The 16,112-nt window shown below is 38.2% G+C and overlaps 1 protein-coding gene across 7 annotated transcripts in view; it reads right to left on the reverse strand.

Annotated features, from left to right (window-relative positions):
* Nucleotides 1-16,112, reverse strand: part of nfasca (neurofascin homolog (chicken) a) — a 132,191-nt gene that overhangs the window by 27,068 nt on the left and 89,011 nt on the right. For all 7 annotated transcript variants that reach the window (XM_036559906.1, XM_036559907.1, XM_036559905.1 and 4 more), the window contains 16 exons: nucleotides 15,181-15,365; nucleotides 13,802-13,933; nucleotides 13,537-13,680; nucleotides 12,658-12,769; nucleotides 12,225-12,391; nucleotides 10,958-11,105; nucleotides 10,413-10,543; nucleotides 8,910-8,951; nucleotides 7,338-7,439; nucleotides 6,990-7,187; nucleotides 6,692-6,762; nucleotides 5,991-6,213; nucleotides 5,783-5,898; nucleotides 4,584-4,794; nucleotides 3,703-3,825; nucleotides 2,699-2,872 (listed from right to left, as the gene is read on the reverse strand). In XM_036559906.1, the coding sequence (XP_036415799.1) occupies nucleotides 2,699-2,872; nucleotides 3,703-3,825; nucleotides 4,584-4,794; nucleotides 5,783-5,898; nucleotides 5,991-6,213; nucleotides 6,692-6,762; nucleotides 6,990-7,187; nucleotides 7,338-7,439; nucleotides 8,910-8,951; nucleotides 10,413-10,543; nucleotides 10,958-11,105; nucleotides 12,225-12,391; nucleotides 12,658-12,769; nucleotides 13,537-13,680; nucleotides 13,802-13,933; nucleotides 15,181-15,365 (2,279 nt within the window). The remainder of the gene's footprint in view (nucleotides 1-2,698; nucleotides 2,873-3,702; nucleotides 3,826-4,583; nucleotides 4,795-5,782; nucleotides 5,899-5,990; nucleotides 6,214-6,691; nucleotides 6,763-6,989; nucleotides 7,188-7,337; nucleotides 7,440-8,909; nucleotides 8,952-10,412; nucleotides 10,544-10,957; nucleotides 11,106-12,224; nucleotides 12,392-12,657; nucleotides 12,770-13,536; nucleotides 13,681-13,801; nucleotides 13,934-15,180; nucleotides 15,366-16,112) is intronic.

The following is a 16,112-nucleotide window of genomic DNA, read 5'->3' on the forward strand; positions in this document are numbered from 1 at the left end:
ATGTACCTACACAGTAATAAGTGAAGCCCTCAAGCAGAAAAACCTAAACTGAACTAAACTGTAAGTAGTGTAACAGCTTTCATCTAACTAAGTGTCAGTAAGCAATAACAGCAGTGTAGTAACACGTGTCCCATCCCTGAAAGCACACAGTGATATGGACCAGGACAGATGGACAGACAGACGTACTGAAAGACAGCTATTAGTAGACAGTGCAGTTTAGATCTTTTCATAACTGTGCTGCATAAATTCGTTTATATATACTGGTATATAAAGCTGTATAAGCTGCTATATAAAACCTTCACCTTTACTAAAAAAACCTTTGAAGAACCACTTTTTATAAGATGGAAGGCACGAGGCAATCGCAATCTCATATTTCGTCCATATTGTGCAGCCTTAAATCCTGATATCATATTTATCTGTATCAGTTCAGGGTTGGTAATCAACCCTTCCTTAGGTATTAAGCACTGAACTGCACTGTTGCAGAGGATGAACAGACAGACAGAGGGACAGACAGACAGGCAGACAGTCAGGCAGGCAGGCACCTCCTCATTACCTACACCTGCAGAGTCAGTACCTGAAGTGATAAAGTCTTCTTTCACACCGAGGGAGGGAGAGATAGAAAGAAAGATAGACAGGAGAGGAAGGAGGAAAAGAGGACAGGTCAGGGCAGGGAACAAAAGAAAACAAAGAAATCAAAAAGGCTGAGAGAGAAAACCACAAAAGGCAGAGTTAGAACCACAAAATGGCAAGCAAGCTACAAGAAAAAGGGACAGAGATAAAGAGAGAGAGACAGAAAGAGTGCTTCTCACACAAGACAGAAGGGAAATGACAGACAGGACCACAGACAAGAACACTGGGTGGTTGTGCTCTCAGCGACTGATCCACTTGCTGCTCCTAGCAACAGTAAACAGTGGCGACTGAGCTAGGCTGACCTAGAAAGATGGCCTGGCGATAACTTCAGCGTCCAGTCAAAGGCGTTCTTCATAAGGTTTCAGTATTACAAAAGACGCCTCTGTTCAATAGACCAGAGCAAAGCTGTGTCTCAGGAGACGTCTTTTACAAAGCTCTCGTCTAATTCCTTTTTTAAACAAGCTGAAACACTTAGTCTCATAAATGCCACTGAGCCTGTGCTCCTGTACTGAAATTTGATACAGCTTTGTAGCAGAAGCACCTTGATAACATGTAAAAAAGTGTTTTAACACTGTCCCTGTGTCTCAAATTAGCACTACGGACTACAAATCCTATTACTGCATGAGACAAGCCTAAGCTAACGGTTAGCTAACTTTACAACACCGGTTGCCATTAAAATGAACGTTAGCAAGCTAAAGTTACCTACAACCCAAACAATCCCAGTGACTAAGAAAATTAACAAAAGTTAGCAAGCTAAAATTAGCTATAACCTAAACAAACCCAGTTACTATTAACATTACCTAAAATTAGCAAGCTAGTTAGCAAGCTGGTTAGCTATAACCTCCCTTCTGAAAAAAACAGCTGGTTTATGATGGTCTGGTACTGGTTTAGCTGGTCACCCAGCATGATACCAGCAAACAAAACACAACATATGCTGGTTTTGCAGGTGACTAACCATGACGGTCTATGCTGGCTTATCTAGCAGGGCTAAACAATACTTGCTACCATTACTATTAACAATGGCAAATGTTAGTGAATTAAAGTGAGCTATAACATGTCCAAAAATAAATTATATGCTCTACAAATAAAGTAACTTTGGGTTAAACAACTCGATAAATTGGACAGTTGTAAAATTAGATGACCCCATATATGACCACACACAACTGAATTCTGTTTAAAAAAGAGCTGTAGTACTTGAGTCCAATCTCAGATGAGTCAACATCATTTCTTAATTTAAAAAATATATATATTGCTTTTTCCTATTTGAGCCATTTAAAAATTATTTTAATTTAACTGTCACTAACGTCTGCTGACTCGCTCTAAAGCAGCTCTTTGTGAAATCCATTAAACTATTCAATGTGAGAAATAACCTCTAACCTCACCACATTCAGAGCAGGACCTGGCTGGATTTATTTAGAGCAGGAATTAGCTGCATTCTTTTAAAACAGGTAGCGGTTGCATTCATTCAGAGCAGGCTTTCAGTCCATAGCATACTTGTGTTTCTAAGTAGAAAAGAAGATATTCTATTATGATTTGAATTTAATGAGTTATTTACGTACAGTTTTGTTTTGTGGAAAGAAAATCTCTCCTTTTAATTTTCCAGTAATTTGTACTTTAAGCAGAAAAAGACTAAGGCTTTAAGAGGACTTTGGGTTTTGATCTTGACCTGGTCTTGGTCTTCTTTGGACTTGGTCTCGCTTTCATTTGCCTTTGGACTTGTCTTGGACCAACAAAGGTGTTCCTGACTACAGCCCTTGTTAAAACCCACTGTACTGTTAATAAAATAATCTTTAACTGTTATGTTGGTTGGCAAACACAGTCTACTGTTAATGCACTACCCTGGTAGGAGAATTATTTGTTGCAATTATTCTTAATACTACATTAAATTATCCTTTGAACACTGGTGTATTTTATCATATTGTAATTTGTCCCTGCTTCTCATTCTACTAAAAGTATGCCTAACAGTCATTAAATCACTGTAACACAGGGTTTCTCAAATGTTACAGCACTGACAACCAATGCAAGTGACAAAGGGCACAGTCAGTGGCATACATATGTATTAACTCACCTTCATTGGCAAAGTGAGGCGACTCCTCAGCATAGACCTCTCCAGCGCCAACCTGCGTCCGAGCAGACAGGTAGAACTTGTAGCGGGTGAAGCGGTCGGGCAGACGAATTGTATATTCTGTCTCGTTGGGGAAGAAGCTCTGAACTTGCTGACTGCCCACCTGTGTCCCATTAACTAGAAGATCAACAAATATAATGTAGGAAAATTAGGAAAAAGAGCACCAATCACTGCTGATGAGGAATTAATTTGTCATTCCTCTTCCTAAAAACAAGAAACTGAACTGGATGTCTGTCATTATTTTTGTATTGTTGTTTATTTTATTTTTTATTATTTTGTTCTATGTTTTATAAGCTTTATGCATCATCTGTGCAGCACTTTACTTTTATATGTGCACTATAAATAAACACTTACACAGTTACCTTACCTTTTTACAGCCAATTATACACTCTTCAAAATAAATGTTCCTAACAGGTTGCTGGCTTGAATGTATCAAAAACTGACAGAATCTGTACACTATATGAAGGTTCTTTTAACTTTAAAATTGTTCTTTACATCTTTCTTTTAACTTTAAAATTGTTCTTGTACATCTCTTGGGAACCAAAAGTAGAACCTTTATTTTAAAGATGGTGGTTATAGTAGAGGTGGGCAACATGATATCTTAACAGTATATATATATATATATATATATATATATATATATATATATATATATAATATAATGATATACTACTAGGTGTAGTAGATGAGGTTATTTAATCCTGAATTCCTTTTCATTGGCGTGGATACTTTTTGTTTTAGCTGTATTTAACAAACCTAGCATTCATTTTCAAAAGAAGGCTTTGCATTATTTAGTCAGGTGTGCTCAGAGTAGTAGTGGGACTAATAGAAATAAAGTGTATCTCCAGGAATACACCTGTACCATCCTGCTTTACATGGAGCTACAAATAAAAGCTTCTCACTGTGCATGGACATGGACAGACTTTTCAGATGTAAAGTGCGCTGACCTGTATTATACTTGAGTGTGTATCCGATCAGAATGCCGTTCGGCTCAAGAGGCTTGTCCCACTCCAGGTGAATGGTGTCTGTGTTCCTCTGAACAATTTTGAAGAACTTTGGAGCCCCTGGCACTATTGATGAGTTACAACAGAATCTTATTATTCAGGCACAAAACTTCAGGGTTTGTGACAATAACAACAGACAGTTCTACTGAAATAGAACAAATATTAAAAGAATACTCCAGCAAATACATGATACTCCATTAAAATGTTCTTATTCAACTTTCAAACACTGGAACAACACAATAAAATCCAGTGTCATTCACTTCAATTCCAATGGAACATTAGTCCATTCAGTTAAAGAATGAATTATACAGATTTACAGCTTAATGTACTTAATGCCTTTGATTTAAGAAATCATCATAATGTGCAATGTTTACTGACAGAAATCAGTGACTACTTACTGGCTTCTATTGTACAGTTGCATGCAAAAGTTTGAATATCCCTGGTCAAATTACATGCTTTGTAGATTTTCTAAGCGAAAGTAAGTGACCAAATCTTTTACAGGGAACTGACTTAATGGCATTTTTTCCTGCACATTTTGATGCACAATTTGAATTTATTTGCTGAGTTTAACATACTGAAAAAAACATACTTTATACAAAGTGCCATAACATTTGTACAGGCCACATTTTAGGTTTTATTTTTTCCACAATATTTTAAATTCAGCAGATTAACAGTAACTGTGCATTCAGATGTGCAAAAATGTGTTCACATACAAGTACAGAGATACATACTGAAATTATCATACAGGGTAAGCAACTGTATGCTGCAAATGCAGCTTATAGACATCAGGTTAAAAAATGTAGTAGTATGAAGAAATCTCCTACCGCCTTCCTTGGTCTCAAACTCCACTATTTTGCTGTGTGGTCCCTCGAATTTACTGTTGGCTACGACCATGTACATGCTGTATTTGCTATAAGGGATTAGATCAGTAAGGATGCCAGTGTTCTGAGACACATCACTGTAGAAACCTTTCGTCTTCTTCTCTTTGGTCACCCTCAGACCCTTCACCAGGCTGGCCTCCCTCCAATAGTACAGCTGAGAGAGCAGACAAGAAATGTGGAAGACTGTTTACCCCTTTGATCTGGTCCAAATGCCACTGGCATGCTTTTGATCTTGCTGGAACTGCGACTGTTAATGCTGTAGAACCGCATCAAATGTACGCAACTGGAAGGTGGTACCGATCCAGCTCAAATAAGCACACAAGTCTTTAATCCTCCTCAAACTACCGTTCCACTTCTCTGATTTGGCAGCCTTTAAGGTCTCAGTATTTGGGCTGTATCAAAGCACACCCTAAATGGCCTTAATGTCGACACATTAGATCAACCAACTTCTCTTTGAGTTACTATTACAAATGGTCCACACTGTTCCTGTATCTTTGGTTAAAATACTGACATAGTGAGGTCTTCCAGGACTGCTAAATTAAAATTAGATCCAAGTATGCAAATTCCAATTCATATTTACAAATTACATGTTGACAATGTTCACACTGAATTATTAGTTTTCTTTTACACTCTTTGACAGTTGTGTGATTTTTTTCAGTTTCTTTTTTTCTCTTTTATTCTTTTCTTTTCTCTTTATTGACCATATTTGACCAAAAAAAAGCAAAAAACAGAACAGGTCTACAGTGAATTGGCAAAATCTAAACAAATCTTAACAAATAATCTGTTTTAACATTGTTTGTAAAGAAGCTATGCAGACCGGTGGTGCCATTGCCAAATGTAAAAATGTTGAAAGTTTAATTTCATTAAAGCTGCACTATGTAACATTTGGGGATTTGGAGACTTCTCTGGTGAAAATGTATAATTGCATGCAATGTGTGGAAGCCTTTTTTGGAGGCTGTGTGTGTGATGTTACTACATAGAGAGGTATGACATTGTCTGAAAAACTCCTTCAAAATCTGATTCGACACCTCTGACTTTAAGATTTATGAATGTAGGAGGAAATTTGCGTACGCTCAGCTTACCAACAGATTTAAGTGTACACAACTTTGAAGACTAAACGTGTAACTAATGTAAGAACTCACTCTGTACTCTTTAAACTCTCCGTGAATGTTGCTGGGGTCGACAGGAACCCAGTGCACGTTCACTTTGGTGCTGTCGATCTTTGACACCCTGAGGTCAGCAGGGGCAGCAGAGGGCTCTAAGAAAAAAGACAGGAATACATACAAGGAGTGAAAAAGAAGGTGAAACGTGTATTCAGAGGTGAACATACATTCAAATGCTGGTACTTACTGTCCTCTCCTGAGTGACCAATGACTATGTTTGATTCGGGGCCTCGTCCAAAGTCATTGACTGCCTGGATTTTGATCTCGTAGGGGACATACGTCTCTGTATCCCTGACCACGTGCTTTGTACTGGTGGTGGTTACATTATTCCACTCCTCCTCATGGTCTTTCCTCCTCCATGATACAACATAACGTAGCTCAGGTCCATTCCTTTGTGTGTCCAATAGGGGCTGGGAGCACAGTTGCATACATTAAGTTTGACAAAAAAAAGATTAGCTAAACCACCATAAGTATTTATGCAACTGTCATAGAAGCGATGTAAAAACCATTATCCACAACTTGTGGTTGTAAAATGATTTTCACATGCGGTTAAATGTCTGCAATGTGACGCTCAAGTAAAGCAGTATTTTACACTTTAGACCATTTGGTGGCCTAGCATGTCTTGTCTAAATTGATTGGATTTAGCCATTTTAATGTATCTGAAGTTGGCAGTGGGTCACTTTCCCAGTCAGTCCTGGACTAAGTAGCATTTTGAATGAAGATTCTCCTCTGAATAAAAACATAGTCCAGGATTAATGCCTCATCAGTAAAATCTTGTATTACTGATGAAAATGTCATCCTTTATATCAGTAGATAATTAATACTGGATGGTTCGGACTCAGATCAGGGCGAAAACATGATTGGAATAGAAACTAAACCAGTTATTACCTGCCAAGTGATCTCCATGTTGGTCTTTCTGGTGCCCCACCCTTTAAGGCCACTAGGGGCAACATCAGGGGCTGAAAAACACAGACCTTTCCTTTAGCATCCAGACTTATAAATATCCTCATAGATATACACAGGATCAAAGCCTCAGCTAAATGCTCGTGTCCATTATGAAGTCCATAATGAATGTAACGCACATTCGATAATGCTCGATAATGCATGGTGCTCGTAGTTAAGAAGCTTTCTCCTTTCTCACTGAGGCATTTGCCTTTAATTACTGCCCTTGCCCTAAGCCACTTACGAGCTCCGCTGGTCTGGTAGCGGGTTGAGGGGAGGCTGGGGCGGCTTTGGCCCACGCTGTTAATTGCGATTACTCGGAACTGGTAATTCACAAAGGGAGACAGCTGCAGGATCACTGAGTTCTGGTCGCCTGCATAACTGGACAGATTTTGCCATTCACCTGGTCTCCACCGGTTCTCTTCATATTGAACAAGGAATTCTGTTAAGATGGAACAAGAACAAGGAACAAGGCAAATGAATCCCAAAATCTATAGTTATGTTCTAGTTATGAGTATTCAAGTTTTCTTTTAAGAACACAATATGCACATGAAATGTGCATGTGTGTGCGATGCACTGGCGAGAACCGTACGGGTGACAGGGCTGTTGTTTTCATTGCCAGGGACCCAGGTGAGGCGGACAGAGCGCGCTGATAGGTCAGAGAGCTCCAGGTCCTCAGGAGGATCAGGACGATCTAGAAGAAACACAGCACATCTATAAGCAAACGTGATGTATCTCAGCACAGAGAGACAGCTTGCTTAGGGGAGTTAACAGTGCTCTATTATTATTTTACAGTTAACAGTGCTCTATTATTATTCTCTGATGTCCATTTACTTTTAATAAGAACCATATTTAACAACTAAAGTAAATCGGGAAGATTTTAATGTGCAAAGTCGTAAAAACAGAACTGAACACTATATAGATAAACTTAAGTCAAAAGTGTTTTGTAACTTTAACCCTATGTTTAAGCATGCTTCTCTGGACATGGCCAAAATGGTATTAAATGTTGTTTTATGTCTGAATTTTTCAAGTCATTTGCCTCATATGTGCATTCAAGACGTGCGATTACATCTACTACCATCAAACAATGCCATATTTGGTGAATATTATGTCATTCATGCTAACAGTACCAGAGCTTAGGCTTGTCTAGAGAATCAGGCCCTAAAAATGCAGCTTCGTCTAGAGCAGATAAACAAGGGAAGTGACACTGCAGACAGTGCAAGAGAAAACAGAGGAGCAGCAAGTAGTCTGGTGTCCATGTTAGGCTAAAGGTTAACCCAAAGAGACAGGCCATTCCTTTCACATATTACTGTAATGTCTTACATCTGGTATGACAAACCTAATGCTGGTATACCAGCCACTGCTATTTTGTTTGCTAATTGTTATAGTAATATTTGCCTTTGCAATATTGATATCACAAAAGGCTGTTATATGCAAATGAGGCTCTAATTAGTTACAATCTTTTTTTACTTTGTGTTTACAGTTCCAGGTGAGTTTTGTGGGTGTTTTTAAGGAATTAATGTATTCATGTAATGTAATAGAAGTCAATTACTTTGTCGAATCTCTTTAACCACGTTGCATTATTAATTAACCAATGCAGTTTAATTAACCAATGCAGTTTTTTAATGTAATTCTAATATTTTGTAAATATCGTGGAGCCCTAGTGCAAACAACCATGTACAGTATATGTCATAGGAGTATGTTAGGGGTATAACAAAACACAAATTTCATGATACAATGTGTATTGTGTACACATTTGCACCATGATATGATACAATTTTTGATACAGCATCAAGACAGAAATGCAAGCCTTCATTTTTTGGGTACAAGTGAATCTGTCACATCAAGAATGCAGTGCCTTGTGAAAGCATAATTAATACAAACAAGCAGTTTTCGCAGAAGAAATACATTTCAGTACACACTGTGCGTTTTTTTCCTCAAATGAATATTGATGTGTGTATAGTAACACCCCTAGAGGATGTGTACTTATCTTAAATAGTATGCTTTCAAATGTAAAAGATTTAAATTACAATTTACAGCAGTTTTGCAGTAGATAAATCAAATAGTAGATACAATAACGCCTGCAGAGTCACACTAGTCATTCAGTCATTAAAAAAAAAACAACTCATACATTGTGTGAGAGCACAGAGGAAGGTCATGTTACCTGCGAAGGCACTAGGTTTTGAGGGAGACAGGGAATCATCCTCTGTGAGGTCAAATATGAAACGTTAATGGTTAGTCAGTCTATTAGTAAAGTGATTAAACACTCAAATGTTTAGTGACTATGCTATTGAGCTAAGTGGGCAACCAAACTACAAAGCAACACCAAATACTGACTGTAGACAGTGAGTCAAGCATTGAACAGACATGCACTATATGCGAGGGATGTCCCGATCCATTTTTTTTGCTCCTAATCTGATCCGAGTAAGAGGAATTCCACTGATTTTATAAAATTACAGCATAATTGGTTTGATTAGAAATGTGCTGTTCTAGAGAAACTTACCAAGTCAGAATTGTTCACAGAACAATGTGGCAGAAACCAGGGAACAGATTCACAAGTATCTTAAGAAAGAAAAATTTCCTACATACTACAGAAAAAAGCTGAGATATAATTTTATTCTTCAAAAAAAATCCTAAAATTTTCTTAATTTCTTTCTTAACGTCTCTCTTAAGGACAATTACATGTGGTACATTCTTACATATCTTCTTAACCTCACAACGGTCTCATTCTTGTCCTAGACTGTAAGTATTAAAAGGGCAAACTTCTTAAACTGTAACTTCTGATGATTTTTACAGTTATATGATATATATGTATATATATATAAATGTATATACAAGGACGATTTTCCAGTCAGCTATTTCCTCACCTTTAGTGATTTTGTTGAATGTATGGTTTGTCTTTGTTTTACCTTTATTTTGCTGTACTAGGGGCCTGATGTGAGCTGCTAATGGAAATAAAGGCAATGGTATAATTTCTGGTAGTCTGTAAAATCTAACATGATATTAATGGTCTACATGACTAATGACCTACAGCCTACATGCGAAAACAATTAAAATTTTTTAATAAATAAAACTTTCTTCAGGGAATATTTGAGAACTTCTTAAGTTTTTTTTGTTTGTTTGTTTTCAGGTTTCGAATAATGCCCATTTCCATGGCATAAAACGCAAAAGAACGGGGACTGGAATTAGATCCAGTTTGAAAAGCTGTAATAATATGCCTGGATGGACTCATTTGGAATGTATCAGGACATCCCTACTATATGTCATGTTGAACACTACAGCATTGTCTATGAACTAGAAGAAAACAGATATTCTTAAAGTACAAAAGGAAGTACATACACAGTTTAGGTTGAACATCATGGATATTGGCCATTGGATATTGAGTTACACATGGCAATATCCACAGTAATGTATGTTAAAGTCTAAGAGAAGTGTGAGGAGTGTGAGTAAACATTAAAGCAACAGAATAAGCATTCTGTGCATAAGGGAACAGTGTATGACTCTGCACTAGATTTGTCAGTGTGTTTCTGTGCAGGTGTACAGGAATACATGTGCGTGAGTATATGTATGAGCATGCATATAGGTTTCTGTGTGTGTAAATGTGTGAGTGCGTGTGTGTGTGTGCATGTGTATGAGCATGTGTGTGTGCATGTGTGTGGGCATGTACCCAATACAGTAAGGCGGGCAGAGGCAGAATCTTGATCTAACTCTGTTGTGACTGTGCATGTGTAGGTTCCCTCATCGTCACTGTGGATGTTGGGGATCGACATTGAGTCCTCGTCCTTCTTATACTTGCTCCTAAATGCAGCATACACATTTTTAGTTACATTTAAAATAAACATATGATGCACAATACAAGCAATGAAAAAAAAGAACTGGGTTTACAGTATTGTGCAAAAATCAGAGAACACCCTTCATTTATTTAAAGTCCAGTCATAACAGTTCTGGTATGGAAGTCTGAAAGGATGCATAGCTGTCAAGAGTAGGAAATGGACAAAAATAGGAAAATTTGCAAATCTTCCAAGAAGCTGCTGGTGTTCAGAACAAGGACCTGGGCCCAGTGTCCAGACTCAACATCACTTAATGTGTTTGGGATCATGAATATGAATAACAGCTGTTTTCACTGGAACTAAAATAATTGGGGGGGGGTGGTCCTTAGACTTTTGCACAGTACTGTATAACCTGTAGTGTAAGAAGTCTGTATTTCCATACATCCAACCAAAACTGAGGGGCTTGTCATCTTTGAACCAGCTGACTGTGACAGGGAGTGTGTGGTCGTGTTTGATTCTGCAGTCAAAGCGAGCCAGGCTTCCACGATTGGCAGACAGGTGCTCTGGGATCCGGACTATTCGTGTTGGCTCTGGAAGAGATAACATACTTTAACACCTTTAATGAAGAACATTACACTGTAAGAAATAGAGGTACAGAGCACTGAATGAGAGCCGTCTAGTTCACTTGCCACATCACTTCCATTTGTTTTATTAAAAAAGATATTGGAAGTAAATTCATTATGGATCATTACAAATACTTTGCTTTAAAAGTACCAAGTCACTTTAAATAACAATAACACCGAGTCACTTAGTCACTTTAAAATGTATATTGTCTCTATATTCTGTGTATATTGTGTGTATATTTAATATATTTCAGTTGGTTTTTCTTGTATTTTTATTTTTACTTATTTACTTTCTGTAGAGTGATTAGCTGAGCCTCACCACAAGCATTTCAATGCATAAATGTCCTGACATGTGCAAATGACAAATAAACTTGAAACTTGAATGTGAAACTTGAGCTCACACAGTGAGAAAATATAAATGCTATATAGAAAAAAAGATGCATCGAGATATATATATACATATAGATATATATATAGTCCTGACTGGCTGCCTTGTATTTTGCCTCATTCAAAAACTAGCTCCTGTAACTTTAGGATGAATGGGCTAAACTGATGTGCGCAGAATATGCAGAAATATGTAAATATGTTGGTTTTCATGACATCACAGAAGCAGTAACTTCAAAGTGGACTGTTTTGTGGACAATATAAAGATAATAAACAGAATTATGAGCAAATAAATCTGATAATTATGAGAGCATCAAAAGAATATTCAAAGAGAACTCTTGTTCTCAAAACTTGCTGAAGTTAACTAGGCTACTGTTGTCATGACATTTTCATCAGCGCAATGTTGATTTTGCATTTGAGACCTAAAAATCAAGCTGGACTTTTTTTTCTGAGCCTGCATATGTGTCTTTAATATATAAATACATATGAAATGTTCTGAAATCCCACCAAGTCCTACCCAACACCTCTGACTTCTGAATTACTATTTCAGGCTTTATAGAATGACTTGCAGCAATGCATGCACACTTTTTCCCCTTCTTACTCAGTAATGCTACTGCTTCTAATTCTAACAAACCTTACATAGTGCAGCTTTAAAATAGAACAGGCTTAATAGTATAATAGCATAAAAGGAGGATTTCTCACCCTTGACTTCCAAGCGGACTTGATCCTCAGCCTTGCCCAGGATGTTGCTGGCCACGAACGTATACGTTCCCTGGTCCTCAGGTCGAGCCCGCTTGATCTCCAGTGTACCGTTATTATGTAACCTGTACTTTACACCGTCCAGAACGATGCCATGGCCATTCTTAAACCTAGATGGACCCACGAACACACGGGATAGTGTTTTTCAGTCGATAAAGCAATCATCTGTATGTTAAACCTCAAAACTTTAAAGCTGGGGTCAGCAATTCTGGTACTGGAGGGCCTTATTCTTGCACTGTTTGGTTATTATCCTGCTCAAACACACCTGATTCAACTACGCAGTTAATTACCAGGATTAGTTGGTGTGTTTGAGCAGCAAAGTGTGCTGGACTCTGGCATCTGGCTTAAGCCTTTAAATAATCTGTCTGGAGCTCACCAGCGCACGTCTGGATAAGGTGAACCAAAGAAAGGGCAGTCCAAGAAGGCTTGATGGTTCTCAATCACTTTAATCAGCTGGTTCTTGGGGCCCAGCAACCGAGGTGCCATATCTGTAAAAGAAAACATCAGGCCTGGCTCAGTCACAGCTGTGCATCAGCATTCTTCTCTCATAGCTCCAAAAGTCTTCAGCAATGAACTCTGGGATCTGTGCCTGTTCTAAAACATCTGGGGGCTCATTTATATAATCTGTGGGATATCAGATTTCACACTTATGTACATTTGATCTGACTGATTTTAAAGAGACCACTCTACCGAATTAGTTCAAGCTGCCTTCTAATAAAAAAAAATCACGTTTTCATGTCAGTATTGAAACACAATGAGTTTTAGTCCATAGATGGCCTTATTTAGCCATTCCCATGCATTTTAGAGCAGAAAGTGGGGCTGCATCCCTGTCCCTCACTGCCACATGCTAAGTTAAATTAACAAGGTAGAAAGGTCAACTTTGATTGCAGGTGGACTTTAATATTGCTTTTGAGTCCCACTATATAAAGATATTTCAGGTGGATGTGCTCTTATGTATGTGCATGATTTTAAAATGATTTGTTATTAATAAATATGATTAGGTAGGATTCAGGAATTTCTCCGTGTGTAGGAATGTTTTATAACCCTATGCGAATTACTCTATGCACTTCTTTACAAATGTGGCTTATGATTGAGTTCATCAGGTCTTATTACCAGGCTCTACTTCACCTGAAAGAGGAGTTAAAGCAGGCACTGTGCGTGGCGGTAAGGCCCTCTAACACTACATAAAATGTCACTACGTAAGAAGAGCAAAAGAATATGAACTACATTGTGAACTGTCTTTGCAGTTTGTTACCCAGTATGTTGACGAAAGCATTGGCCAGCAGGTATCCATGTTCGTTTGAGGCATTGCACTGGTACACAGCACTGGTGCTGATTTGCACAGACCTGAAGATGATTGCATCACCTACCACATCCCTGCTCGGGTTCGGCAGTGAACCTGCAGTTTCAGATGCAGAAAACAGACACACATATCACAAAACTGGGCACCTGAATATGTGTTGTGATGTAGTGTAGCATCCTCTTATGTTATGAATGGAAGGTTTGCGGGGCAGACTCACTCTCTATTGGCTCTCCATTTACGAGCCACTCGATGCTGGGTTTAGGGTTTCCACTGGCTAGGCATACCAGCTGTCCATTCTCACCTGGGGCAAGCACCAGGTTGGTAGGCTTATTGAGCCAATAGGGAGCAGCTGTGGGAAAATGAAAAAGAAACAGAGTAAGAATCATATATTTCTGAAAAGAGTAATGCAATCATATAATTTTCACATGAATGAAATATATCACTAGGAATGGGCATCATTCAAAATTGTTCAATACCAATACAAGTACCTTGATTTTGACATCTGAACGATACTTTTTCCATACTTTTTTAAAGAAAAAGTGGGGAAAGTGGGTCTGGCTTAAACTAGAAATGAGTGCTGGAAGTAGGGCAGAAAGATGAATGTTTTTATATTGAAATTGCAATTTAAAAACATGGAACTTTCAATTTGCAGTTATTTTTGTAGCCTTGATTATCAACAACGCTGTTTCAACAAATTTAACCTAATAACACAGAGCATGTGAAAAGAAACCAGAGCCAGAACAAACAACATGGTTATTTGTGTCCTGCAATTTCCCATCGGGATCAATAAAGTTCTATCTATCTATCTATCTCTATCTATCTATCTTTTTGGACTAATCACTGTCAGGGGAAGGTCTCAGAACAACCAACATGGTGTTTTGGACCAATCAATGTCAGGTGGAGGTCTCAGAACAAACAACGATTAGGAGTTCTGTTTAGTAATCACCATTTTGGCCAAAAAGACATTGGGTTCCTCTAAAATATACTGTTAGCTTTAGACCTATTCGAAGCAACCAAACATCCATGTGCTGTGTACATGACAACCACAACTAACTGGCACTGTGGCCCACTACGTTATGTGTCCAAGCTTCAAGCCAGAACAAGTGGATTTGTAAAAAACGGCCTGGACTGCAAAATGGGTCAGAAAAATCACAGTTAGATATTTTGCCCAAATCATTCAGCCATAGCTGGAAACAGGTACATTTACAGACTGCAACTGACTGAAGGCTAACCACATTATGCATATGAAAAGAGAGTACTTTAGACAGACAATCAGCAGACTACATTTTAGAACAAGTTTGCTAATTGGCTCATGGATGTTGGTAAGACTGACTGCTTCGGTACAGAAATTTGGTACCGAAAAACAGAATTTTTCATAACACTGTAATAATTCGGTCAGTATCATAAAAGAATCTCAACACCCAGACTTCTGTATTACATCTATGTTGTATGTTTTGTTCATGTGAAAATGATGCACACATTTGAATCAAGTAGCTTCAGTATATTCTTTCTTTTTGTGTAGGCCTGCAACAGTAACATGCATCACGTAAAGCCTGGAGGCCAAAACATCAGAGATATACTTGCTTTAAGTCTGACCTTTTACTTGAACTGAGATGGAGTGGCGAATGCTGCCAATCTTATTACTGGCCATGCAGACGTAGTCTCCTAAGTCCTCCTCTGACACAGAAACGATACGCAGAGTTTTATTGTAGTTCTCAAACTTCACCTTCCTTTCCGGCAGATCCCCGCCGTTCTTAAACCACTTGACGGCAGGGGTTGGGCTGCGTGTGGATCATAAATGAGAGATGGTTTACATCAAAGATCTGTACATGTCTACCACATTCTTTAAGTGGCTACTATAAGCAAAGTCTGAAGTTTATGTTTTTAATTAAATTAAAACAATGTGGTTGCAGATACATATACAAAATGATTCTACAGCCCCAATTCCAAAAAGTTGACACAGTACGTGAAATGCTAATAAAAACAGAAAGCAGTGTTTAGTAAGTTCTGTTTGACCTGCACTAAATTGAAAATGGTACAAAAACATAGTATTTGATATTTTACCTTATGGATTTCATTGTTTTTTTTTTTTCATTCCAAATATGATGCCAGCAACACGTTCCAAAAAAAGTTGTGACGGAAGCATGTTTACAACTGTCTTACATCACCTATCCTTTTAACAACAGTTGAAATGTATTTGGAGACTGAAGACAGAAACTGATCCAGTTTTGAAAGCAGATTTTTTTGCCATTTTGCTGTTATGAAAGTCTTCAGCTGTGCAACCATACAGGGCCTTCGTTGTCATATTTTGAGCTTAATAGGACTCATATCTTCAATGGGAGAGAGCTCTAGACTGTAGCAAGGCCAGACTAGTACCTGCACTCTCTGATTACGCAGCCATGCTGTTGCAGCACATGCAGAAAGTGGGCTGGTGTTGTCATGCTGAAATAAGCATTGGGGTCTCTGAAAAAGACGTCTTCCACAGTACATGTACATGTTGGTCTAACATCTGTTCTGTGTTAATGGTG

Source organism: Colossoma macropomum, unplaced genomic scaffold (genome assembly GCF_904425465.1).
Source record: "Colossoma macropomum unplaced genomic scaffold, Colossoma_macropomum, whole genome shotgun sequence".
NCBI lineage: Eukaryota > Metazoa > Chordata > Actinopteri > Characiformes > Serrasalmidae > Colossoma > Colossoma macropomum.